General features: G+C 43.6%; 1 protein-coding gene across 2 annotated transcripts; it reads right to left on the bottom strand.

The window, feature by feature from the left end:
- Positions 1-1,021: 1,021 nt before the first annotated feature.
- On the bottom strand, positions 1,022-24,907 carry LOC138282958 (zinc finger protein 271-like). Of its 2 annotated transcripts, none has more exons than XM_069221029.1 (2): positions 24,848-24,907; positions 1,022-4,365 (listed from the first exon to the last, which is right to left on the bottom strand). In XM_069221029.1, the coding sequence occupies exon 2, from the start codon at positions 4,085-4,087 to the stop codon at positions 3,035-3,037; it is 1,053 nt and encodes a 350-aa protein (XP_069077130.1). In that variant the 5' UTR covers positions 4,088-4,365; positions 24,848-24,907; the 3' UTR covers positions 1,022-3,034. The 2 variants fall into 2 exon arrangements, with proteins under 2 accessions (XP_069077130.1, XP_069077131.1); XM_069221030.1 differs by having other exon boundaries at positions 24,764-24,906.
- Positions 24,908-25,651: the final 744 nt, after the last annotated feature.

Here is a 25,651-nt window from a genome sequence, read left to right as displayed (position 1 = left end):
CACGATTTCCCCAAGGAATCAATTGTGTCATGCACTTCGTTCCCCAATCATCCCTGCTCTTGGGTGGAGATGAGGCACTGCTAGTTAGCCGGAACAAACCCCAGATTAGGCCGACAGGTGTCACCTGTAGTGGGCTAAGACTCAATCTCCCAAGCTGCAAGTGATTCTGCCGGCCAAATCCAGTAGTCTCATTAGGATAATGAGAGCCTACGCGACACCCTGAACCTTAAAAATCCACCCTACCCCCTAACTTACACTAATTAGTGAACCCTAAAAACCCTCACTGCTAAACTCTACCCATTTCTCATCCCTAACAAAACCTCACCACTGCTGAATTTCACCCATCCCTGAACTCTGAAAACCCCTTTCTACGCCTCCACTCCATCCATTTCTGACCCCTACAAACTTGTTTTCGCCCTTAAACATCAGACATCCCTCTCTACTGCTAAACTCCACCCGAGATTAGGGTCACTTTGGATTTTCCTTAAAATTATCTTTCCTTTAAACTGTTTCATTTCATTTTCAGTTTATTTGTATTTCTTTAAAATAGTATTTGCTTAAAATTGTTTTTCCATGATTTAGTTACTCCAATGTAGTTTCTCAGTTTTCATTTTCCCATTCATTCACATACAATTGATAGCACACTCATTTAAAACAGCATTTCCCATAAAGTGGGTCACAAGGTGATTATCAGAAGGTTACAGTGTAAGCAATAAAGACAGCTTTTAGTTCTGTACTTATCTTGTCACATTTTCTGCCCTTCAAAGACAGGGGTCAAATGTCAGGCTACGTCTTCTAACAAACTGCTGCTTATCTTTTTTTACCAAGGGGATTGATGTTTACAAACTCTCACTTTGCAGACAGAGAAAGAAAAGTGAATTAGGTGACTATCTTGCTGGTGTGAAAGGGAATTCTGTAGAATTTTTTGATAACACAACAAAATTTAAATACCTGTAAATGAACTGTACACATTCCGCAGTTGGAAAAGCAAAAATGAAGCACATTTTTTGTACTTCTGAAGTGTGATGGAAACAAAGATTTTATTAGAATCAAGACACTTTATTTGGAGATCCGCAAACAATACTCACTGAAACCCAATTTCCACTTATGATTTGGTTGCAATATAGTTTTATCAGTAAAACGCAATTTCAGTGCAAATTTAGTGTCCATTCCAATGGAAAATGTGTGGTCTGTAAATGACAGTGAGCTACTACATGATGCTTTAGTTACATAAAAAAAAAATGCTTGCCTCATAAAAACTAGGCTGGTGTTCTAAAGGGTTTGGGAAGCACTGATATGAAGCATCTTAAGCCAAAGGTTTGGCAAAAGCAGAAATTATACAGGTTGAATGTTAAAAATGATGATGTGTTGGTCTCAGAAGTAGAGTTAGAACTAATGTTACATTAAGTTGGAGGATTTTCACTAATGGTCAGTGGCTCTACTATCAGCACCACTAAGTAAACTTGTTCACACATGGAACTGAAATATAAAGAAGATGGTCAGAATTGCTTGACAGTCATCTTCCAGGTTGGCTGGGTAGAACTGGATCATGCTTTCCCCTGTTGGCTGTCTAAGTCTGGCTGAGAGCAACTTTAGATTTAAGTAACTAATTGTGTGAACTCTAGTCCACAACTAGCAGAAAATACCTTGGGTCTTGCACACAGAAGCTTAAGGGAAGGCGGATCTGGCATTATTTGGAATTAGGCTCCTGCAAGTCGGATCAGATAGTGAGCATCAGTAAGAGCAATGAAGTAACTTATGCTTTGGTTACATTACTCTGTATAGAGCAGTGGGTTTTAACCTTTTGGCCTCTGTGGACTCCCATGTAATCTTTATTGGAACTTGAGGACCACCCACTCAGTCATTATTGGAAACCTGGGACCACCAATGAGTTACAATTTGAATCCAAGGACCTCGGCACAAGCAATTTTGATGATTAGAACCGGAAAAAAAAAAAAAAAACACAAAATTAAATAAACAAGCATTGCGCAAACAAATACACAAATGATGAAATAATTTAATCCACTCTCTGTACTATTATCCATTTGATGTACTGCACTGCACCCACAAATCAATCTGAGTATACCAACTTAATCGGTTGCCTCCAATTTCAACATTTCTTCACATATGCAGAACATTTTAAAATTTTCTAATTTACATTTTGCTTATTCATTGGCATACATCTGATTAATCTGTGAACATTATTTTCTAAGCAGTTACAGCCTACACTGAGTAGGCTTTGCGCAAAACATAGGGGTCCCCGGACACAGGTTAAGAATAACTGGTATAGAGGATTGATTCAACTTTTCTTTATCCCCAGATGAGAGTGTAATGAACAATTTACAAAAAGACTGGCTCCCGCTATAAGCAATTCCCTTCAAGTTATAAGACTAATTGATCCAGAACTCCATCACATCAGTGTAAAATATATTTTGTTCAGAGAGTAAATCACAATGAACTGTAATTCCTTTTGAAAAAACAACATTCATCCATCCATAGATTTTAATCCCCATTATCTTTTATTGCTTGATGAATTTTCATGACATGATTCTTGTAAGCGATCTTAACTATACATGATTTGTAGCCTGCAGCCAACGTGTTTCGTTCTATGCGAACTTCCTTAGGGCTCAATTCCACAACATGGCTTTCACACAGTCCATTTACCCCATGTTTTAAAACATAGTATGGTGTAGTGTACTTCTGGCGTGTATCAGAGAAAAATTGGTGATCCTCCTATCTTATCTCAGTGCTGACAACTGCATAAGCCCTTCCCAAATTTTAAACAGGGTGATTCCCAGAAGAATGACTGCATTGATGTTTAAATAAAACTTTCCTCCCAGTGAAGCTGATCTTGTACTCTGTACACAGGTATGTTTTTTTTTTTTTTACATTATGGATCATATGATGCGTGTAAAGATGCGAGGATTGACGTAAGTTTTTTTTGCATTCAGTACACTGGTATGGTTTCTCAACAGAATGGATTCTCTGATGACAAACCGGAGCTGATGTGTGAGTGAAGCTTTTCCTGCACCCACTACACTGGTTTCTCCCGAGTATGGATTCTCTGATGCCTATAAAGACTTGAGCATCGACTGAAGCTTTTCTTGCACTCAGTACACTGGTACGGTTTCTCCCCAGTATGGATTCTCTGATGACAAACCAGATGTGAACTTTGAACAAATGTTCTCTCACATTCTGAACAATTATAATGCTTCTCCCTAATATGGATCATCTGATGTGTGTAGAGTTCAGAGTTTAGACTGAAGCTTTTTTGGCACTCAGTACATTGGTATGGTTGCTCCCCAGTATGAGTCTTCTGATGTGACTTGAGTTGAGAGAGTAGAGTAAAGCTTTTGTCACACTCAGTACACTTGTGTGATTTCACCCCAGTATGAATTTTCCAATGATTTAATAAGCCTGCATTATCACTGAAGCATTTATCACATTTAGTACATTGGAACGGTTTCTCCCCGGTATGGATTCTGTGATGCAGAACCAGAGATGACAGAAAAGAGAAGCTTTTCTGGCACTCTGGACACTGATATGGTTTTTCCCCTGTATGAATCCTCTGATGAGAGTATAGATTACTTTTTTGACTGAAGTTTTTTTCACAAACTGCACATTTGTATGGTTTTTCTCCAGTATGGATTTTACGATGCCTGGAAAGAAGTGAGCTATCAATGAAGCTCTTCTTACACATCTTACATTGGTATGGTTTCTCCCCAGAATGGATTCTTTGATGATATAACAAAGCTTTTCGGTAAGTGAAGCTTTTCTGGCACTCTGTGCACTGGTACGGTTTCTCCCCAGTATGGATTCTTTGATGCTTCCTTAGATATGACTTTTCAGGGAAGCTTTTTCCACAGTCCATACACTGGTAAGGTTTTTCACCAGTGTGGATTCTTTGATGATTTAATAATGATGACTTATGGGTGAAGTTTTTCTCACACACTGTACACTGGTACAGTCTCTTCGGGACCTGAATCCTCTGGTGCGTAAATATATTCGAACTTTGAGTGAAACTCTCTATGCAATCCATGTGCATTTTCTCCCCATTATAGATGTTTTGGTATAACAAAGCCATCATCAGTGACGGTTTTCTCTCACTCTTGTACAAATATTTAGAGATAATTCTCTAAAGTGTGAACTTATTCAAGCTGGTGGTAAAGGTTAACTGGCACTCTGTACGTGGGCATGGGATCTCCCCAAAACAGGCCAGAGGTGTTTAAAGGTCCAATCTTCAAGTGTTTCCTCAGACGCCTTGCTGTGGTACGATTCTTTTTTACTACTATTGCCTCAGAGAGCGTGCTGTAGTGTTAGTGCATCATATTGTACATCAGGTCTGTTCAACAGTGACCTTTCAGGCTGTGAAAGAGAAGAAAAACAATTGTAAATGAGTGGTTAAAAGGCATCTGGTGTTGACTTACGCACCAAAAACATTCATGTCTGCAACCTCTTTAAAGGAATGTATGAGTATGCATAGCAGCTTTGTTCGGGAGTGCTGAGACTTGTGTTAGTTTTCACCTCCTGGGTGAAACATGTTTAAATGCTGACGTACCGTGTCATATATGGATGTAGATGGAGGCACTTTTAAAGAATTCAAGGTCATTGTTGCAGCTTAGTTTGTCCCAAGTTGTTTGTCACTATTTTCATGTATATTGATTGGAGACACTGAATGGGTTGGGCCAAGAACAGTATACTAAGAGTGTCCTTTAGATGATGGCAGTGTCAGCCCTCACAAATTGGTTCACATTTTATTTCTAAATTATTTACTTGTTTTCAATTACAAAATATTGACATCATAGATGCAAAATAAGCAATATTGTATCTAAGTTGGATACCTTCCTGCAGGCAAGGGGCTTAAATCACAGTCACATTTAAAACTGTATCCAACATTTTCCCTATGCTGTATCAGATTTCTTTTAAAGCTCATACTACAAACAACATACAACTTCAAATCTTTACAACCCCCCCCCTTTCTACCCTCAGAGTGGGCCCACATCAAAACGTATCATATATATTACCGGGAGTCTGACCTATGCATATTCACTGAGCATATATACATCCAATTACATTTATTCTCCTTTTTTCTATCCAGAAAGCATACATAGTTCACATATACAAACGTACTTTAAATACATAAACATAATTTAATTTAATTAATGAGCATGTGTGTTTATAAATTAGGGATATCACACTGGTCCTGGGATCGTTATTATTATCTTGAAAATGTTTAACAAGTCACGGTCTTGCCATGGGGTGAAAAGTTTCTGGCAGGAGGTGTTTCGCGAGTTGGGCAGGATAGTTGAAAAGCAATTACAGCCAGGACTGCTGCTGCCACTGTTAGGATATGATAAAGAATTGCAGAGCGACAGCATACCGCTAGTAGCGATAGGCCTAATACTTAGGAAGTGTAGGGCAGCAATGTGCTGAGCCCGCAGTCCCTTTGCAATGTTGCGAGACTGGCTCAGGGATATGGCATATTGCAGCACACAGACACATACAAGATATATGGGCCCATACTAGACTTACTTAGCAGGTCAGGAGGGGGAGAAACCCACAGGGTGGGGGTATTGCGAATCCTCCCACAACATGGCTGGTGCCTTATAAGTGCTGTGTTACTCCAGTTGTACTATTAGTGCCTACATGACTTGTCAAGGTGCCAATTTCGCTTGTGTTTTTCATGGGAGTTTGGATCGATGCAGGCTGGACTTGAACTGTATTTGCCTTTTGTCCTTCAGTTAGGACTATAAAAGCCCCGGCATTTGTAATAGATTCTGTGTGGGGAAACTTGTTTTTACCGTCTCTTTGCAAAATATTTATTCACTTCTTACGTAACCCTGTTACTTGATTGCATGCTTACCAATGTACAATGCTTTTACGATGAGTTGTACGGTTAATACGGGAATAAAAACTCAAAATAAACTTTTAAAATTTTTTAAAATTTCATGCCAATGTTGTGCCACACGTTGCATCCTCAGTCTCAGCAGTCTGGGGGGTCTTTCAAAGTAGGCTGACAGCTCTCCTACCTATGATGAATGCCTAATCAATAAATCTCAAAGCCACTTCCCCATTTAGGTCTCTGGAATAACCGAAGAATACAAGCCTCTGCTTGTTGAATGGGCAATCCCATACAACGTGTCTGAAACCGGGGTGCATCTCACAGCAAGCAATGAGGGCCTTCTGAAGAGGAGTTTGGATTTATTTTGTTCATTTTTTATTGGGTGAGGTAAGCTCTTTTTCACATGTTAAATTGTATATAAGAATTGTGAATTCTGTGACACCTTATGTGGACAAGCAATTGCATATATGGTCATTCCGCGAGCGGGCAACTTTGCCAGGCTCCTCATCTCACCTGATGCAATGGCATTATGGATTTCCGAGATTTAATCCTGGGTGTTGGCTTAATCTTGATCAAATGGATCATTTGCCTATCAAAAACTTTGCCAGTACTTTTAAAATATATGGCGCCACTTATGCAGGTCAAAAGTCTTCTCTAAGTCCAAGCCCAAACGGGCCACGTGTGGCCAAAGACTAGGAGCCTTTTCCATAATACCACACAGAAGTCTGATATTTGGAGATGTGTTAGGAGATAAAGACATTTCGGGCCTCATATGTTAAAGTGGACAAAACAGGTAGTAATCTGCTTTCTAAGTTTTTACAGAGTATCTTGCAATCAGAATGTAAATTCGATAACAGGTGACATGAAGCTAAATGAAGGGGAATCACAAACTGCGTTAGTGACTGATATCAGTATTGCTTGTTCGTTGTGGTAAGTAGATAACAATAATTGAATGTAGGTTCAAATACTCTGACCAGTTTGTGGGCCAAAAGAGTAGCATATATAAGTCTTGATTCACCTAAGATGGCGGTCACCCCAGGCGCACCTGAATGGCTTGCGCAGATTGACTACATGCACAAGTTATTTGCGCTGTGGGTCTAGTCGCCCAGACTTGAGTCTCCAACACAGTCATGTACTCAGTAGAGCTTCCTCAGAGTGGAGCCCGTTATAATCATGCTCTCAACAGTATTAATACTTACTAGTGCTATGATGTGAACTATCGTGGACCCTAGGCTGGACTAGTAAGAGGTTTCATGCACAGCCTGGTGAAAGACTGACAACCTCCCACACGTCTGAGATCAATTTATTTTGGGCTTTATAGCGCCAACTTCCACCCTCCTAACAATGCCACCTTGCTAACAATGTAAGCGTTGACTTACATAAGATTAGGCGGGTTCGTACTTAATGTATAACCAGTTAAGCAGGGTTATTAGTGTTAGTAAGTAGCGGTCATGGTAACGTTCATCTAATATGTAGCTTCTGAAAGAAAGTTAGCGTGGGATGGATGGGTTACTTAGAACTAGATATATGAATGACATATTCAGTAGGAACTGAAGTCCTAGCCCAGCCCTCCGTCTGACTTTCTTCTGTTGCTGCATCCACCCCAACTTACTATCTACTGAAGTTAGTGTCTAGGCAGAACATGAGGTTGGTTCTCAGTCTGGCTTGTTTTATTAACTGTGCTTTCTGCTGAGCCTTGCTGTGCGTGATCATTAAAACCTTTAAAATACACAGTGGGGATTACTCGAGCGTGTTCATCCATCGGGGAAAGAGCTCTGGAACTCACTAATCTCACCGGACTGATCATTGCCCTATATCTGTTATCTTCATGTAGGTGGTGGGAGGTGTGTCGGCGATAGTCTGACTGATGTCCTGGCTCTCAGCTGAAGGGTTGGTTAAGCCTGCGCCATCCACAGCATTTAGGATTTGTAAACACCCGGCCAACTTTGATGTTGAATCACCATAAACATATCATGGCGTCCAACTCACAGGCTGGAATTCTGAGTACCCCTGTAGGACACACAGAAGGCCATAAGGTCCATTACGAATGCATAAACATATTTTATAATATTGTTTTTGCAGAATGAATCCTTTTCTGGGTTCGCATGCTGTGCATTATTCCATCATCTAGTCATTAGGTCCGCAATCTTCTTGCCTTCCTTTTTAATTTCTGGGCTTCGTCTGTAGCCATTTGGTGCTACATCCCTCCTCCCGTGCCATCAGGGAAGCCCCTGTGCGTGATTGCCATCTCCAGATTCTATTTTCCACTGTTGGGTCTGAAAGATAAAGCAGAGGCTCTGTGGATGCAGTGAGAAGTTCACAAGAAAAAGCGACGGACCGTCAAATGAAACAGGATAAAGGAGAGAGAAGAACAGAAAACAAAAGGTCAACAACCCAGACACAATGAACAAGCAACTGATGCTCACTGGAGAAGGGAGCGGACTACATAAGTCATCAACCATAAGGTCGGAGAATATACAGAAGGGGAAAAACAACCACCTTGTGAAATGAAAAAACACGCTTTAGGTTCTGCCCTAACTGGCACTAAACGTTTGCCCAAAAGGACAAACCACGAGGTCTCTAACATCTGCCTGCCGAAGGACCACAACACAAAAAAACGGCGAAAACTTCAAGAAAAAGAGCGTTGCAAAGACTCAACACTGAAGGAAGAGCCCTGGAATTCGAGAGAAAGAAGAGACAAACTCGAAGTTGAAATGGCAGCAATCCCACAACAAGCATTGGTAAATGCATTAGGTTTCGCCTAAGGGTTGCGAAAAGTGAGTACAGCTCTGATCTCTTCACAGCCCAACTTAGGATAGGGAATGGACAATGTGGTTGTGTGGTTAATGGAGCGTGGAATGTGTGGGTTTGATGAATGTGTGTGTTCTGTGCTGCTGATGGTTGTTCATCGGGGGCCTGCGCTGCAGAACATGTTCTTCTTCAGCTGTTAAGCACACTGCCATGTGTGACGACTTCTCTTGGTTCTTAGGTTCTGTCACCAGCGTGCATGCGCACATAGCCGCCATTTCCATTGCAGGGTCAGTCACAAAGCAGAAAGTGCTTTAGGAACTCAGGCAGAGCTGTTGCGGTCCAGTGATCACAGGGGCTGTCCTTGTGACAGGGATGACAGGAACGCTACGTCCCATGATCTCTGCGAAGAGCAGAAAACTCGTAAGTGAACATCCCGATAAATGATTTATATAGTCCTGAGGCGGGCAAGTCAACAAATTAATAAGGAATTAAATTCAATCAGATCACAATCATATGTAACAGGTCAACACGGATACAGGCGCACATGCTGGCATTCTATACTGCACTTGCAGCATGTTCTATTAGCAGTTGGGACTCTTGCAAAGGAAGCTGCGCACAAAAATGTCTAGCTGGTTGCAAAGTATGGATTTTCGAAACTCAACATTGAGAGATAAACTGAGAAGCACCTTTACTTGTGCAATGATTACACACTCCAACAATCTAATGTTAGCAAAACAAGTGCTGGCCCCCACAACAAAAGGGAAGGACTGGCTTGGGGGAGGGTTGGACTGGTCAGTGCCATTGCGATCAGGGTTCGACTCCTGGTGGGAGACACAACATCCAGTGTTGCTGTGCAAATCAGTTAATCTCTCCATGCCTGTGATGTGCTCCGATACCTTCTTTGGGATTCCCACTATGTCTAATGTAGCAATTCAAATACAAAGAAAAGAAGTTCCTAAACTAAAGCGGATGCACGCGGTACTTGGCCATCGGGATACTGATAGCAGCAAACACACGAGAAACCAGCATTAGTAAATGCAAAAAAAATATTGCTACATCCAACAGAAACGGAGGAAAAGTAAGTGGCAAGAACAGGAACTAATAAAAGCAAGGGGCAGGATGTAAGCCCCTTTTAAGATTTATATTAAATACAATAGATTTCATAAGCACATCGCAAGCACTGTGCAGGCGAAACCTGAAAGAAATTGAAAGATTATGAGGCTTTAATTAGGAAATTCCAAATTCCCTGGAAACTGCCATGGTAGAAGAGCAGGGAGGAAGAAAAGCAGTGAGCGCAACCCACCAGCAACCCTCAAGCTGCAAGAAGAACAAGAGATGTTCCTCTATGAGGAGGACACAGAGGGCCAGGGTATATTACAAGAAACTGAAAGCTGTGACGAACAGTGGCAGGACCTCTAAATGAATTCACCAGAGGAAGCGGTTGACGCGCATCTCTCGAGGCCATCGCCACCTGAGGGCACTGCATTGTACAATGCTGCTGTAAGAGAAGCAGCCGATAGGTACAGAGTTCGACTGGAAGAGGTGAGAACACAGGCTTGTTCCCGCCTACTATCCCAGAACATAAACCAATACCTCCCCATGCTACCAAGCATCTTGGACCAGGGAAGGGAAGCTTTCAGGGACGCAGCATCGTGCAAGGCTGTAACACCAAGAATTGAAAAGAAGTATGAACAATCTCCAAAAAACGCTGTTCACATCAAGGGCAATGCAGTGGCGGATTCCATCAGTGTGACCACAGCAAGGAAGAGAGTAAACGTCCCAACATCCTCTGGACCACCCCTATGAAGTAGAGCAAGAGAGTGGAGATGGAAGGTTGCAAGGTAGAGAGGGCAACTGCAACATAATGGAAGATCGCAAACTCAAATGACTCTTCAACAGCTATGCCCAAAGTCACTTGGAATAGGTTGTAAAACTCCTGAAATATCTCCCAGAGCAATAGAGGCTTACAGAAGAGGGGACATGCACTGGTATGGGAAGTGAAGCTGATTGCAAAGTCATGCTCAAAATAAGCATTAGATGTAGCACAAACAGCCAGTTGACAACTGGTAACAAAAACATCCATGAAGAGACATGCCTGGTTGTGGGTGTTCTATTTCCAAAAGGAGGCTCATGCAAACATCATAAACATATCTTTTTTCAGGAGAAAACCTGTTCGGAACCACTCCAGATGACACACTGTAGTAAATAGAAAAGGGTTATAACACTGCAAAGGCCACCGATGTGTTACAGGTTCAGGGTCAACCAAAAAGGGAAGCAACAAGAAGCAACAAGAAGAGCTGTGGGCAGAGGAGGCTTTCAAAGCCCAGCACCACAGCCATCCTGCCAACAGCCAGCTCCGCATCAAGAAGCAAAGCAGTGGCAGTTCCCAGCACTGCTACGTCAGCACTTTCAGGGCAGAACCAGAGGTAGGGGACAACCTTCTAGGGGAGGAAGCTCCACCAACAAGTGACGCAGTTTATCGACCGCCCCACCACCTAACACCAGCTGAGGCCTTTCTTCAGGGGTGGAAGACAGTAACATCAGACAATAGGAACCACAACATCAGCCAACATTGTTACTACATAGAACTTGTAAAATGACCACCGGGAGGGGTCAGACCAAGAAACAGATCACTCCCACAAAAGGAGAAGCACTGCCTGCATCACAAGATGCAGGCATAACTTGAAAAGAGGGAAACGGAGAGAGAGTGCCCTCAACAGAAATCAATTAAGGAAGCATACTTCCCTGTTACCAAAACAGACAAGTCTCAGACCAATTCTGCACCTTCGCTCTTAAACACGTTTAGAAACACAAAATTGAAAATGACCATACTGCAGGAGGTCTTCCTCCTCCCACAACTGCGGGAAAAAGGATTATATAGCAACCATAGATCTAGAATATGCAAATTTATACATTCCCATGAACTGCAAGCCCAAAAGTTATCTACTGTTTGTACTCAACAAAAAACACTATCAATTCAGGGTGTTTCCCTTCGTTGTCAAAAACAAAACCAAGGTTATTCACAAAATGTCTATCCTCAGTGGCGGCACACCCAAGAAGGAAAGGACTACATTTATACCTGTACCTGGATGTCTGGCTAAACAAAGCAAGGCCATACTCAATGCAAAAAAGGACACCAGGGCTGTCATGGACACTTCACAGACTAGGTTTCACGATCAACCTAGAAACAACATCAGTGAAGCTGGTGAGAGAGAAGACTTTCCTGGACGCAAGAATCACAAATATGGAGATGAGAGCTTTCCCTACTCTCAAGAGGGTACAAGCAACCACAGAGTAGGCTTGCCGCTTCTGCAGGTGTCCGTTTCTGACAGTGAGAACTTGGGGACGATGATGGGTATGATGGCTTCATTCATTCCACTGATCCTGCATGCAAGACTACACAAAACCACTACAAGAATGGATCAAAAACCAGTGGTCGCAGGCAACAGGAAATTGGGAAGATATAATGGTTGTAACGCAAAGGATGTAGGATGAGATGATATATGTGGAAAGAAGTCACCATAACAGTGGGCAGACCTTTCACACAACCAATTGCAATTATCACCACAGACAGACACCTCCTTGCCTGGGGAACACACAAGGAAACTAAGGATCAGAGGGCTATGGAATGCGAAAAAAGTAATCCAACACATGAATCTCCTGGAGCTTAAAAGAAAGTATTCCTGACCTTAGAAGTCTTTCAAACACAAGTGTGGGAAAATACAGTGCAAATCCATTTAAACCGCATGACCGTAATATTCCAGCTGAACAAACAAACAAGGGGCAAGGGGCAAGGTTGCAAAGCCCAAGTGATCTGGAGATGGGTCGTTCAGAGATGAATAACCCTGAAAACAATACATCTGCCAGGCACAGAAAACTAAAAAAACAATATGCAGCCGTATCACTAGTGGGAGCTAAACAAGTGCTCCCAGAAGTCTTCTGGCAATGGGGCATTCCAGAGATTGATCTGTTTGCGGCCTCAGAAAACGCAAAATGCCAGGATTTCACATCAAGACCCCGACACCACCACTCCCAAGGAAATGCCCTGTCGATAGACTGGTCAGGGAAATTTCTGTTTGCTTTTCCACACATTCCCCTCATTCCTTTAGTGATAAGCAAGTGCAAACCAGCACAAATGAGACTGATCCTTTTTGCCCTGCAATGTGCAAGACAAACGTGGTTCACAGACCTGGTGAAGGTGGCACAGGGAAATCTAAAAAGGATAAAGGAAAAAGCACAACCTTCTTTCCATGGAGAGAGGCAAAATTCACTATTTGTAAGTGAATAGCCTAGCTCCTGGGGACACAGTTTGGGCACCTGAACCTCCCAAAAAGATCTATTGACATTCTAAAAAGAATGTAAAAGACCAAGTACAAGAAAATGCTACACTGCGAAATGGCAGAGGTATGTCCTGTGGGGCAGGGACAGGGAACTGTTCCACAACATAACAGAAAATCCCACAGTGATCAGATAATTTACGTACCAGCTAGACAGCCGTCTAACTTATGCCTCACTAAAGATACACTTGGCAGCAATAGAGGTCTAGGGCACATAGAAGATGCCTCTTAACAGCACCAGTTATCAAAAGGTTTCTAGAAGGTGCAAAAAGATTAGCTCCACCCAGATCAGCACGGACACCATTGTGGAACCTCAACCTGGTATTGATAGATGATGAGAACACCCTTCAAACCACTACACAAGGCGGGTCTAGGGTTCCTGACCTTGAAGACTAGCGTCCTCATTGCAATCACACACTGAGCAAGCTTTAAGCGCTAACCACTCAAGAGCCCTACCTGCAGATACACAAGGACAGAATATTCGTGGACAAACCAACGCTTCCTTCCAAAGGTGGTGTCACAGTTCCACGTGAGCCAGACAAGCCAGCTTCTGGGTTTCTTCTAGCATCCAAAACACCAGCCGAAAGAGCTCTGCACAAGCTGCACGTATGCATGGCTGCGATGTACTACCTAGAAACTACCAGGGAGGTCAGAAAGGAAAGTCCGTTCTTTGTATCATTTGCAGAGTCACGCATAAGGTCACTAGTAACAAAGGGCACCATAGCATGGCGGATAGTGCAAACAATCCAGATAAGCCACTATAAGAGGGAGCTTAGACGCAAGATCCAGAGCGCATTCCATAACAAGCATTGGAAAAGTCAATAGGTCTCACCTATGCAAGAGCTATTGGCTTTGCCAATGTGTTTTAGTTATGCTGTTCACCAGCATGGCTGCTGTTCAGCAAGGCATTGAAGGAGAGTTGTGTGATGTGCCGTACAGTGAAATGGCGAAGGGTGTCGTGTACTGGAGTGGCATAGTGTGGAGTCACGTAGAGAGGCATACACTGTAGTGGCATAGAGTAGAGTTAACTGGTGTACAGTGCATTGGTGTAGAGTGTAGCAAAGAACAGTGGCATTGAGAGCAGTGGCGTACAATGCAGCATCGTAGAGTGCAGTGGCACAGAGCTGAGTGGCGCAGATGGCAGTGGCACAGAGTGTAATCGAGTGGCTTAGAGTGCAGTGGCATCAATTAGAGTAGCAGAGTAGTGAGAGTCTAGTATAGTGCCTAGGAGTGCAGTGGCAGAGTGCCATGGCATAGAGTGGAGTAGTGCAGAGCAGAGTGGCATAGAGTTCAGTAGCGGAGAGTGCAGTGTTGCAGAGCAGTGTCAGGGTGCAGTGGTGGAGAGTACAGTGATGCAGAGTACAGTGCAATTGCATTGAGTGAAGTGACAGAATGCAGTTGTGTAGAGTGCATTGGCGCAGAGTGCAGTGGTTAAGAGCAGAGTGGCATAGAGTGCAGTGGCACAGAGTGGTATGGAATGGCAGAGAATAGATTGTTTCGGAGTAGAGGGAAGAGGCGTAGAGTGCAGTGGTGCAGGGTAGATTAGTGGTGTACAGTGGATTGGCGTAGAGTGCAGGGGCAAAGAGTTCAGTGTTACAGGGTAAAGTGCACTGCCATAGAGTGCAGTGGTGTAGAGTGGAGTGTTGCAGGGAAGCACAGAGTGGAGTTGTGCAGAGTAGATTGGTGTGGCCTAGACTGGAGTGGTGTAGAGTAGAGTGGCAAAGAGTGCAGTTGTATAGAGTAGAGGGTGAAGAGTGCATTGGCGTAGAGTGGTACAGGGTAGAGTAGAGAGGTGTAACGTGTGTGAAGTGGATTAGAGTGCAGTGGCATTGAGCACTGTAAAGTGGAGTGGTGCAGAGTGGCGTAGAGTCCATGGTGTAGTTGGACAGTGCCATTACAGAACACATTTCTATTGAAATGGCCATTACATTTGCACAGATATACTGTTTTAATAATAAAACCATACAGTGCACAGACTAAAATGTGTGGAAATTCAATCACCTAGTTTAATGATTCGTTTTGATCATATTAAAGTTTGTTTCCAACACAGTTCAATATTAAGAAAATAAAAATGTATTCATTTGCGCATTCATAATTCCGATATATTCTGTGATACACAGTTCATTTAAATGGCATTGTGTGCTAGAAAAAAAACTCTTTCCTACCTCTAGAATCCGGCAGGAATGTCATATAAATCCTCTCCCTTTGAAGTCAGAGAAAGAAAAGTAAACAAGCGCACTTGGAAGACAATGCCTGACCTTTGGCCCTTGTTTTGAATGCACAGCAAATGTGACGAGATAAGAACAAGATTTAAAGGCCTGTTAACAGAAAGCGAGTTCATGGATGGATACAGAAAACACGGTTTAGTCAACAGCGACAAACAGAATTTGGAGAGCATAAAGCATATTAAGCCAGCAAATGTAAAGCCACAAATTGTGAGTTACAAACCACAAAGCTAATGGTAATGAACGAGCGGAATGCATTCCTATGTCAATGTTATGAAAGCCCACAAGATGGCTTTAGCAGGCTGCGTCTTAAAGAAACAAGCACTGGAATAGCCAGTAGGTCTCACTTTTGGGACCTTATAAGTGTTTAGCCAGAGCTATTGGATTTCCCAATGTTTTTAAGCTGTGCTGTAGAGCAGAGTGGGTGTTGTGCAGCATGTTGAAAAGTCCAGCAAACAAAAAGAAAATGTGAAAATCTACATATTAAAAATCGCCAACTGAAGCAATCAGACACCAACAACCTGCTTTATTATGCTAGTGAAACACATAGAATTTTCTGCATGCAGTTCGTTATGTGTTCAAACACCCATTTGGCAAGTAGCAGGTATACTCCAAATGCCTGCTGTTCAGTAAATATCTAAGGAATCGCTAGTGCACTGCCTATTGTCAACGTCGCTCTGGAATACAGAATTTGCACAGGCACCAAAATAAAAGTGACCACTATTAGTGAATTAAATAGATTAAGTAAATCGTAAAAAGTAACCATCAACGAAATTGCTGATGTTGATTACCTTAACTTTGTTTACATTCATTGTTCAGAAATCAACTTGTGTTGTTGCCATTACAGTTAAGGGCATGAATATAGGGCCCTTTTGGGACCCCTTGAATGTCCATTGTTAATTACTGCTTGGTCTGAGACATGGAAGGACCCAGACTACTTAAAACCCTGGGTACACTTCAGCAGTATACCTGCATTAAAATCAAACCAATCTTCACACATGCACATTAGGAGCTGCTTAGGAAACAAGCACTGGCAAAGCCAATTGGTTTAGCCATTATCTTTTTCTTTTGCATTCTATCTCACTATCTAACTGTACTATAAATATTAGAAAAAATGTATAATGTTTGTTTAAAATTTTATGAACTCTTACTAGTTGTTTATTTTGTGATGTATATTGAAATAATAAACAGCAACATAAACACATATTAATAGTTTATCAAATTTCAAACATTATAACATTTTTTTAAATATTTATAATCCCATTAGATAGTAAGATAAGAATACAAAAGACAAAGGCAAAACCCACTGGCTTTGCCAATGCTTGTTATTATCTTGAATCATTCACAACTCCTCTACAAACCTTGTGCACCTACAGAGTTTAAGAACAGAAGGCTGGTGTTCTAACTTTGGGAATTTAACTAATTTTCAATACTTTTTCCTCACATGGAAAAATGCTGTGATGCTTACACCATTGAGTTGACAAAACGGACATCCCTTTCATAGGATAGTCAGTCCACTATGCCACCTAAATACTGAATTTAGGAGTGTTACAGGGAGTGCCAGGAGGTAGCCAATGGGCTACTTACCTTTAGGGTGACTAAACCCTTTCTATGACCACTTCCTTTTGGACGAGGCATAGCCCTAACCCTATTAGCCTAGTTCCTTTCATGCAAGATGGAGGCATTTATAAAGTAGTGTCAACTTCAGCTCTGCCACCTTAGGGGTGGGACTGGCATGATGTGAGCACTCCTACTAATTTACTTAATTTTACCCACCAGTCCTACTACAAAAAGTGGGGTCTGGAAATGAGGATCGGCCTCTTTCACCATTTGGAGAGGCTGGGTCGCATTTCAAAGGCAGCAAGGCCTTTGAAGCTCCCGACCCTGGAATGTCCATCTTGCCTGGAAAGAAGATCACACCTCTGCCCGGAGCAAGCCTTTGTTCTGAGCCCTCGAGAGCACTGGCTCTCACTTCAGGGGGCCAGAACTTTGTCTAAGGAGGCAGTACTAGTTTTGACCAGTCAATGCCCACGTTAGGAGTTCGTAGCTTTTGCAGGGGCACCTATAAAGTGCCCTCAGAGTGCATGTATTAATAAATCTATCACTGGATTTGGTGTGGGATAATTAATGAGATGTATGATACCAAACATCCTTATCTTCAGTGAAGCCATCATGTAGCTGGGGGACTCGTAAGGACCAGTGTCCAGCACATGTACTTAAAAGGGCTTCACTGTTCACTTACTATGTTTGAGAATGAACAAAGGCATAGCAGGGGCATATCTGCTCAAGCAGGGATGCCCTCACATGTAATATAATGCACCCTGCCTTGAGGAATGGAAGTCCTGCCACAGGGGTTACTTACAAATACTGCATGCAGTGTAAGGGGACAGGGCACACAAGATGTGCGCTATGTTGCGTTTTCAGTTTGGGTCTGCACCAAGACATGCAGTCTGCAAATGCAGTACTAGGTGCACCTAGGTGAGAGGGTCCTAGAGGCTGGCCCAATCTGTGCTTATGCCCTCAGAGGCCTTCCTTGAGTACCCCATGCCCTAGATACCAGGGGTAACATTACTTGGGGCTTAGTGGCAACTATAGGTTTGCCAACTGGGCAAAATGACTGTAGTTTTAGGGAAAGAGATCTGGCACTGGGGACCTGTTTAGCAGGGACTCAATGCACTGTCAGTCAAAATCACACCAGAAACCAGGCAAAATAAACTGGGGGGGTGGAGGAGCATGTAAAAAGAGTCACTTTCTTACACTAATATACAACAAAACTAAAGCTAATAACTGCAGTCCAAGTTGATTCCCCCAAAATGAAAGCCCTTTAACGTGTTCAGTTTCATAAGTGGTTGAGTCTAAAAGTTGATGGTGGGGCTAGCTCCACGGTATAGGGTGGGTTATCACCAGTCCAACAAGCCTCTTGTTCCAATCGAGCCATTCTTTTGGTTGTCTAACTGTATCATCCAATGTTGTTGAATCGAAGAAGTAGTGATTCTAAGGATTGTGAATAAAGCTCAGTGTTTGACAGAGAATGGTAAGCTGGTCTCTATCTCGATGGCGGAGTTCGTACTTCCACAGCAATGCGATCCTCAGATGGTGCCACTGATCATCCTTTTTTAGGATAGGCTGGCGGCTGTAACTGGGGCTCATGGTCCAGGTAGGCCCAGTAGCTTTGGAGCTTCATGTAGATTGCTGCTGACAAGGGGGTTTGCCTTTCAGCAAGACTCATAGGCAAAAGGGGTACCCCCATCTGTAAGCAATTTTTTCCACTGGAGGTGAATCACAGTCTCTTTAATTCCTCTTCACTGTGACAGAGTGTACATAGAAATATTTTGGTAGACATGTGGAATCCATTATGATTCAGGTTCCATTTTGTAACACACAATAGGAAACGGAAGAGCATCGGAAGGCCTGCTGGCATGTAGTTGAACTTGCTGTGCTGTTGCTATACCTTCAAGGCAAGGGTCTTCAAAATGATCTTGGGGGGCCACCAGGCTCTGGCCAAGAGAAGCATTGCGCTGATAACAGTACTTTGTTTTAAGCTGAAAATAAATAAGCAGCAGTAAACCTCTCTATGATGGACCTTCACTAACATGTTTTCTTGTTTATATCCAAATTTGGAGCATGTGTCAAAAGATAAGGGACTTTAAATACCCTTCAAAACCCCCCCACCCTCACTTCTAATAATCACACTGTGGATACTTTCACAGGTTGGTAAGGCCTGCCTGCCCTGAATAGTATATGTAGCATCATTTATTTGATTGCATTTTTAAAACAGTAACGGAACTTAACTGCAATGTTTAAATAAATCTAGACATAGTTAAACATTGACAATTTAATAGAAAAATTGTAAAAAATGTGAAGGGGGGCATGATTTTTTTACCACTGGGGGGATGTGGCATTAAAAAGTTTGAAGACCACTGCCTCAAGGTCTTGAGAAATAGTAAAGTCACAAGTGTATGTCACAAACTGTTCCTATGCTTCATTTGCTAATTTTATAAATCAATGTCCATATATGGCCAGATGTTTGATTCTGAATTATGAAGATAGAAATGATTGGTAAACTCCTATTGTTTCATTGAGCAACTAGCTCCAATTGAAGAGAGAGGGAGCCTGTCATTTGCATCTCACGGAGAGATAGAGAATGCTCGCTGCTCCTAAGAGATAACCTGTAACTCAAAGAGGGATCTTGGACCATGCATCTGTTATTGAAAGAGCAGGCTCTTGATGCTCAGAGACAAATCTGCACATCGAAGCGATAAAGAGGAAGTAACTGGCAGCAGGCTGAGTACTGCAAGGAGACAGACACCGCCAACTGGGTGACCACTAACCACCTCAAGCTCAACTCCAACAAAACCGAGATCATCATCTTTGGCCCCAACAAAACCACATGGGACTTCTCCTGGTGGCCCACAGCCCTAGGCCCCGCACCCATCCCCGCAACCTCGGCATCATCCTGGACCCCTCCCTCTCCATGACACAGCAAATCAATGCTCTAACCTCCTCCTGCTTCCACACACTCCGCACTCTAAAAAAAATCTTTCAAATGGATCCCCCCAGAGACCAGGAAGACAGTCATCCATGCACTCATCAGCAGCAGACTAGACTACGGTAACACCCTCTACGTCGGCACCACACTCAAACTCAAACTCCAGAGAATCCAGAACACAGCTGCACGCCTCATCCTTGGCCTCCCCTGCCACGAACGAATCTCACCACACCTCAAATCCCTTCACTGGCTCCCCATAGACAAGAGAATCACATTCAAGATCCTCATCCACGCACACAAATCCCTCCACAACACATGCCCAACCTACCTCAACGAAAGAGTGAACTTCCACACACCAACACGCAACCTACGATCAGCCGACCTCCCCCTAGCCACAGTCCCCCGCATCCAACGGACCACCACAGGAGGCAGGTCCTTCTCCTACCTCGCCCCCAAAACCTGGAACTCCCTCCCCACCAACCTTCGCAAAACCAAAGACCTCCTGCTCTTCAGAAAGAACCTCAAGACATGGTTGTTCGAACAGTGACCCTCCCTGCCCCCTCCCTGATTCCCCCCCTCCCAGCGCCTTGAGACCCTCACGGGTGAGTGGCGCGCTCTATAAAATTTTTTTGATTGTTTGAGAGAGAGAGAGATTGAATGTGTGAGAGAGGAAAAGAGAAAGAGTAAATGGAAAATAAAGTGCGTTCGTGTGCAAAAGAGAGACTTTTTTCTGCATAACTTAAAGACAGACTGCGCCTCAGCGAGGGAAGGTGGTTAGCAAACAAGAATGTTTGTTTTTCAAGAGGACTTAAACAGCGATGCGCATGCCTGTCTTGTGACAACTGATTGTGTCACTTTTTCCTAACTGTTTTCTTCTTTGCCATTTTATTGAGATTGCAAATAGCGCAGCAGGGACGTGACTGCTCTCTGTGTTCGACCCAACATGTTAGATCTTCCTAAATATGCTGTCAATATGAGTACATATTGTGCATTTTTATTTACCCTCAAGAAATCCGCTGAATCTATAGTCAAAGTTTTTTTTTTTCATGTTCACAGCTTTAGCCATAGTGGAAAGGAAACATGCTTATCGCTATCGCTCTCTGTACCCATTGTCAATCAGTTTTGAAGTCTGGCTACCATAGCCCCTGAGGCTCAAAACATCACTGTGGCATAGGTGGGTTAGGGTACACAAAAGGACAGACAGGTGGAGGAGGACAGGGCAAGCAAGCAACGCAAGGGATAGGGAGGCAAGAAAGCCACAACATGGATAGTGGGGGGGGGGGAAGAGGGCAAGCACCAATGGTGGCAGGAGGATCAAGCAACCCCAGGGACAGAGGAAGGAGGGCGGTTGGGGTATGGGTAAGATCCACAGCAGAAAACAGCTGAAAACACATGCACTCTTATTGAGTGCAACAATGTAAAAAAATAATAATAATAATAAATGTACCACCAGAAATGCTCAGCCAGTGGAAGGACACTGGTCGCAGACAGGAAGTTGTACGTGGTCCCTGCTCCATGAGCAAAAAAAAAAAAAAACAGGAAAAACAAGCATTTGCAATGCAATGGGTCTCGCGTTTACTCAAGTTTCGAGCTATTAGCATTGTAAACTCCTAACCGGACGTTTCTTGCCACATAACTTGAAAATGTAGGGTTAAACAGTTTGACATAACTAACCAGACTTTTCTTGCCATACAAAACTGAAAAGTAAAAGTTTCACATAAGCGAGCCGACGGACCCATTTGCGCAAAGCAGACAAACAAAGGGAAATAAAAGTTTGCTCGCAGTGAAACCAGATGGAAAACATTGAGCCTCGTATGATTTCAGTAGTTGGTCGGTGCGCTCAAGGAGGGATGAATACCAGAAAAGGCATGACGTGTGCATGCCTTTCACTAATGAAAGCAAGCGGATTTTAAAAGGCAAGACCATGAACCAATGAAAGTGGCTGACGGGACATGGGTGTGGATAGAAGCCCAAAGAGAGATTACAACAGGGGACGGAGTGCTTTGCACTCACCCCTAAAGAGCGAAAGTGGGGGGTGCAGACCAATGAGAAGCAAAAAAATCAGTGTGACATCAAACCCAAACAATGGTAAGAAAAGGAAGGGCCCTAAGCCCTTAAGGTTTTTTTTTTTTTTTTTTACTGAGATCTCACAAGCGACAGCATATGAGCTGTCTCAGACGAGAGTAAAAAAAGATGCTACAGTCAGGATGCGGAAGGATTTAACACAGTGTAATGTGATTGGAAACCAGTGTTGAATTAATTACTTAAGTTAGAGGCACAAGCCATAGGAAGGCGAGTAGATCAAGGATATCTAAAACGGAGGGAATAACAGAGGAGTTTGCAATGGTAGTGATAGGAGCTGGAAGAATGTATAACAGCCATTCCTAAGGGACAAAGATTTACTATGAGTGGATTTTAACTAGGAGGAGTAATGTTACGGTACATAGCTGGAGTGGATACAGTTAGCACTGCTGAGGGGTATAAACAACACACTGATGAAGAGCAGAGCACCACTAGTTGCAGCAATCCTGAAAAGTTGGAAGCAGCAAGTAGTAGGCCAGTAGATGCAAATTAAAGACAATTCATAGGAGGCAGGAAGATGAAGAGTAACCAGCTCCAATGTTAAACGTCTTGTTGCATCATTAGGTAAATGAGAACAATTGATGGATAGCAGGTAGGGCTCACGGTAAACCAATTCAGGTCACCCACCTGTGCACTGTTAAAGCAATCCATAGTCAAATATAATTGCATAGAACAGCAGGGAGCACTGAAAAGAGATACCAAGCATTTTCAATGCAACAGGTCTCGCATTTACTTGAGTGGGAGCTATTGGCACTGTAAATGGATAACTGGACTTTTTTTGCCACATTAATTGGTCAACTCTGCTGCATATTTTGGTCCTTTCAGCCACATAATTCCACTGGCCCTGCACACAACTAAAGGGCTAGTAGGTCTACTGGAATATTTTTTTAAACAAGGCCCTTAAAACCCAGGTGCAAAACATATTTACTTGGCAGTTGGTACACGCAACATTGCCTGTGGGGCAACGAATACATAATTGTACTCCAAGAATGTGTGCTTGGATCACTGTCCCTTTACTGCAGTCTGTGGTGTCGAACAAAATGCCTATGATTTTTCACACGCTTGAGGAGATCCACCTCACATGATATTAATGATCCTCAATCAGTCTTGAACTGAAATAATTAGAAGTAAAGTACTGACAACTATAAAGCATAATCAACTGTAAGCTCTCCTAGAGGTTAGCTTTATAAATACACACACAGAGCTTAGGTTTCACAGACTCAAAAGTGTGTAGAACATCTAGTCAGCTTTCTGCTTTGTATTCGCAGCTTGTATCACATTATAAAAATAAAACTACAAGTCCCAGAATGCAAAGCTGAAACATTAACTAAATGGCTGATTCACGCATCGAACTAGGGAGCTGGATAACTCTACGAATACTACTCCAAGGGCTGGTTTCCAGCTTGTATCACATTATAAAAAATAAAACTACAAGTCCCAGAATGATTATGTGTGCTGCAAAGAACGTGTACTAAGCAGATCAGAGTGCATACCGTTTAAAAATGTCAAAATAACTCTGGAAGTGGAAGCTTGGTGTCATCATAAGGTAGCACACAGGGGCCTACTGCAAAGGACTTGTACTAAACAGATCAGAGTGCATATAATATAAAAATGATACCGCTGATTGAGTTCGCGCTCTGAGCGCCATGGCAGCCAAGAGAATGTACTTTTGTCTAATTGAAGCTTGGAGTCATCGTAACGGAGCACACAGGGTTAATGTGCCTGCTGCAAAGAACGTGTACTAGGCAAATCACAAAGTGCATTTAATCTATAAATGTAAAAATAATTCTGGCGATTTATGATCTTTCTGGAGAGAAAAAGTACTTTTGTCTAATTGAAGCTTGAGGTCATCATAAGGTAACGCAGAAGGTTAATATGGCTGCTGCAAAAAACATATACTAAGCAGATAACAGTGCATGTAATGTAAAAAAGATACTGCCGACCGAGTTTGCGCTCTGAGCCCCATGGCAGTCACGGAGCGCAGGCAAAAGAAAAAAGTAGTTCACCCAGGCTGAAATATATAGGCAATCGTGCGATTTTATCCCTGTAACAGGGACAGTGTCCAAGGCGGTAAACAAACCATCCCAAGGTGGGATGAATGTAAGGCGATTACCAATGACATCAAGTGATTTTTGAAAGGCAAGCCCACAAATGAATAAAAGTGATGGGTGTGAGGTGGGTGTGGTTAAAAGCCCACAATGCTTACAAACGATCAAAGCGCTTGCGCGTTTAACCTAACAAGAGTTCCCAGGTGGCATGTGATGCAAAATTAAACATTTTGCAAATAGCAACAAAGGGCGGATTAAAGTAATTGACACCCCTGGGCATGCAAGGGGCTCAGAGCAGCTCTGGGACTGCAGAGGGGAGGGGGGTTGGACTGCAGAGGGGGGGGAGGGGTTGGACTGCAGAGGGGGGGGCACGGGTTGGACTGCAGAGGGGGGGGAGGGGTTGGACTGCAGGGGGGGGAGAGGTTGGACTGCAGAGGGGGGGAGGGGTTGGACTGCAGAGGGGGGGAGGGGTTGGACTGCAGAGGGGGGAGGGGGGCTGCAAAGGGAGAGAGAGGGGGGCTGCAAAGGGAGAGAGAGGGGGGCTGCAAAGGGAGAGAGAGAGGGGGCTACAAAGAGAGAGAGGGGGCTACAAAGAGAGAGAGGGGGCTACAAAGAGAGAGAGGGGGCTGCAAAGGGGGAGAGAGGGAGGGAGGAAGGGGGTGGAGGGGGCAGATTGGGAGGAGGGGGTCGGGGGAGGGTAGAAGAGGGGGGAGAGGGTGCTGCGATGGGGGAGGGAGAAAGTGAGGCAGGGAGAGAGAAAGTGAGGCGGCGGAGAGGGAGTGAGGCAGAGGGGAAGTGAGGGGGGTAGGGTGCAGGGGGCTCGGAGGACGGCGGAGACTTGAAGGGGGGTCAATGATGAGATGACGGGGGCTTAAAAAAAAAATTGAAAGCAGCACTGAGCCTGGGCGGGTCCCTGGACTGCTGACAGGGGCCGTCGGGGACGGGGGTCATTTACAGTAAGGTCGGACACTAGTCCTGCCGGCTCATACCGGGGTGAGAGGAGCCCCTGCGCACCAGTGAAGCTGTCGGACAGGGGCCCGGGTCGGAGACACAAGGACGAGGCGGGTACTGACCGGAGCCGCTCTCCAACTCTGTCCCATGTCTGTGCAGCGGCCGAGGAGGAGACAGAGTCATGGACATGGAAGGAGGACTCTTCGTTACCTACTGAAAGTGGCTATCCCAGTCCAAGATGGCGGCGGGATTGGCGGAAACTGATTTTTCTTGCGAGGCGGCCATCTTGGAAAGGTGCAGGTCGCGCTGAGTTTAGAGGCCGATGCAGCAAACTCAGCCACAATTCTATTGTTTCCGCGACCATGGAAGCCGCTGCATTGGGTCTTTTAGTCACCGCAGTTTCGCAGATCTTAATACAGGCACCGTTCGTTACTGTCGATTCTATAGCAGGACCGGAGGCGAGGATTATGTAGATCTTTCTTCACTTTTTTTATACAGCAAGTTCAAAGTTCAGTAACAAAAAACATTAAAACCACAAATCCCATGAGTCCATAGTCATGGCAACCATAATCCAATGAACAACGATAATGCCGACAGTATAAATGCTTCCAAGTAACCTCATCCTCTTTCTTCACTGCTCACGGCGACAGATAAGTGCCTTTCTGCCTCTACGCTCTTTTGACTTTGTCGAAGTGTGTATTTGAGAATACGAAATTTCCTAGCTATCGTGAAGGAAAGTTTCAATTCTATTAAGGACACGGAGGCGAGGATTATGCAGATCTTTCTTCACTTTTTATTAAACAACAAGTTCAAAGTCAAACAAAACATGAACAAAAAACTACAAGTTCCATGAGCCCGCCGCCATGGTAACGAGTATCCAATGAGGTGCACTCCTTCATGTTGGTATAAATATCCCGAAATGCGTC

This window comes from Pleurodeles waltl, chromosome 2_2 (assembly GCF_031143425.1).
Source record: "Pleurodeles waltl isolate 20211129_DDA chromosome 2_2, aPleWal1.hap1.20221129, whole genome shotgun sequence".
NCBI classification, from domain to species: Eukaryota; Metazoa; Chordata; class Amphibia; order Caudata; family Salamandridae; genus Pleurodeles; species Pleurodeles waltl.
Note: the sequence above shows the minus strand (reverse complement) of the source record. Positions and strands in the feature narration are given on the sequence as shown.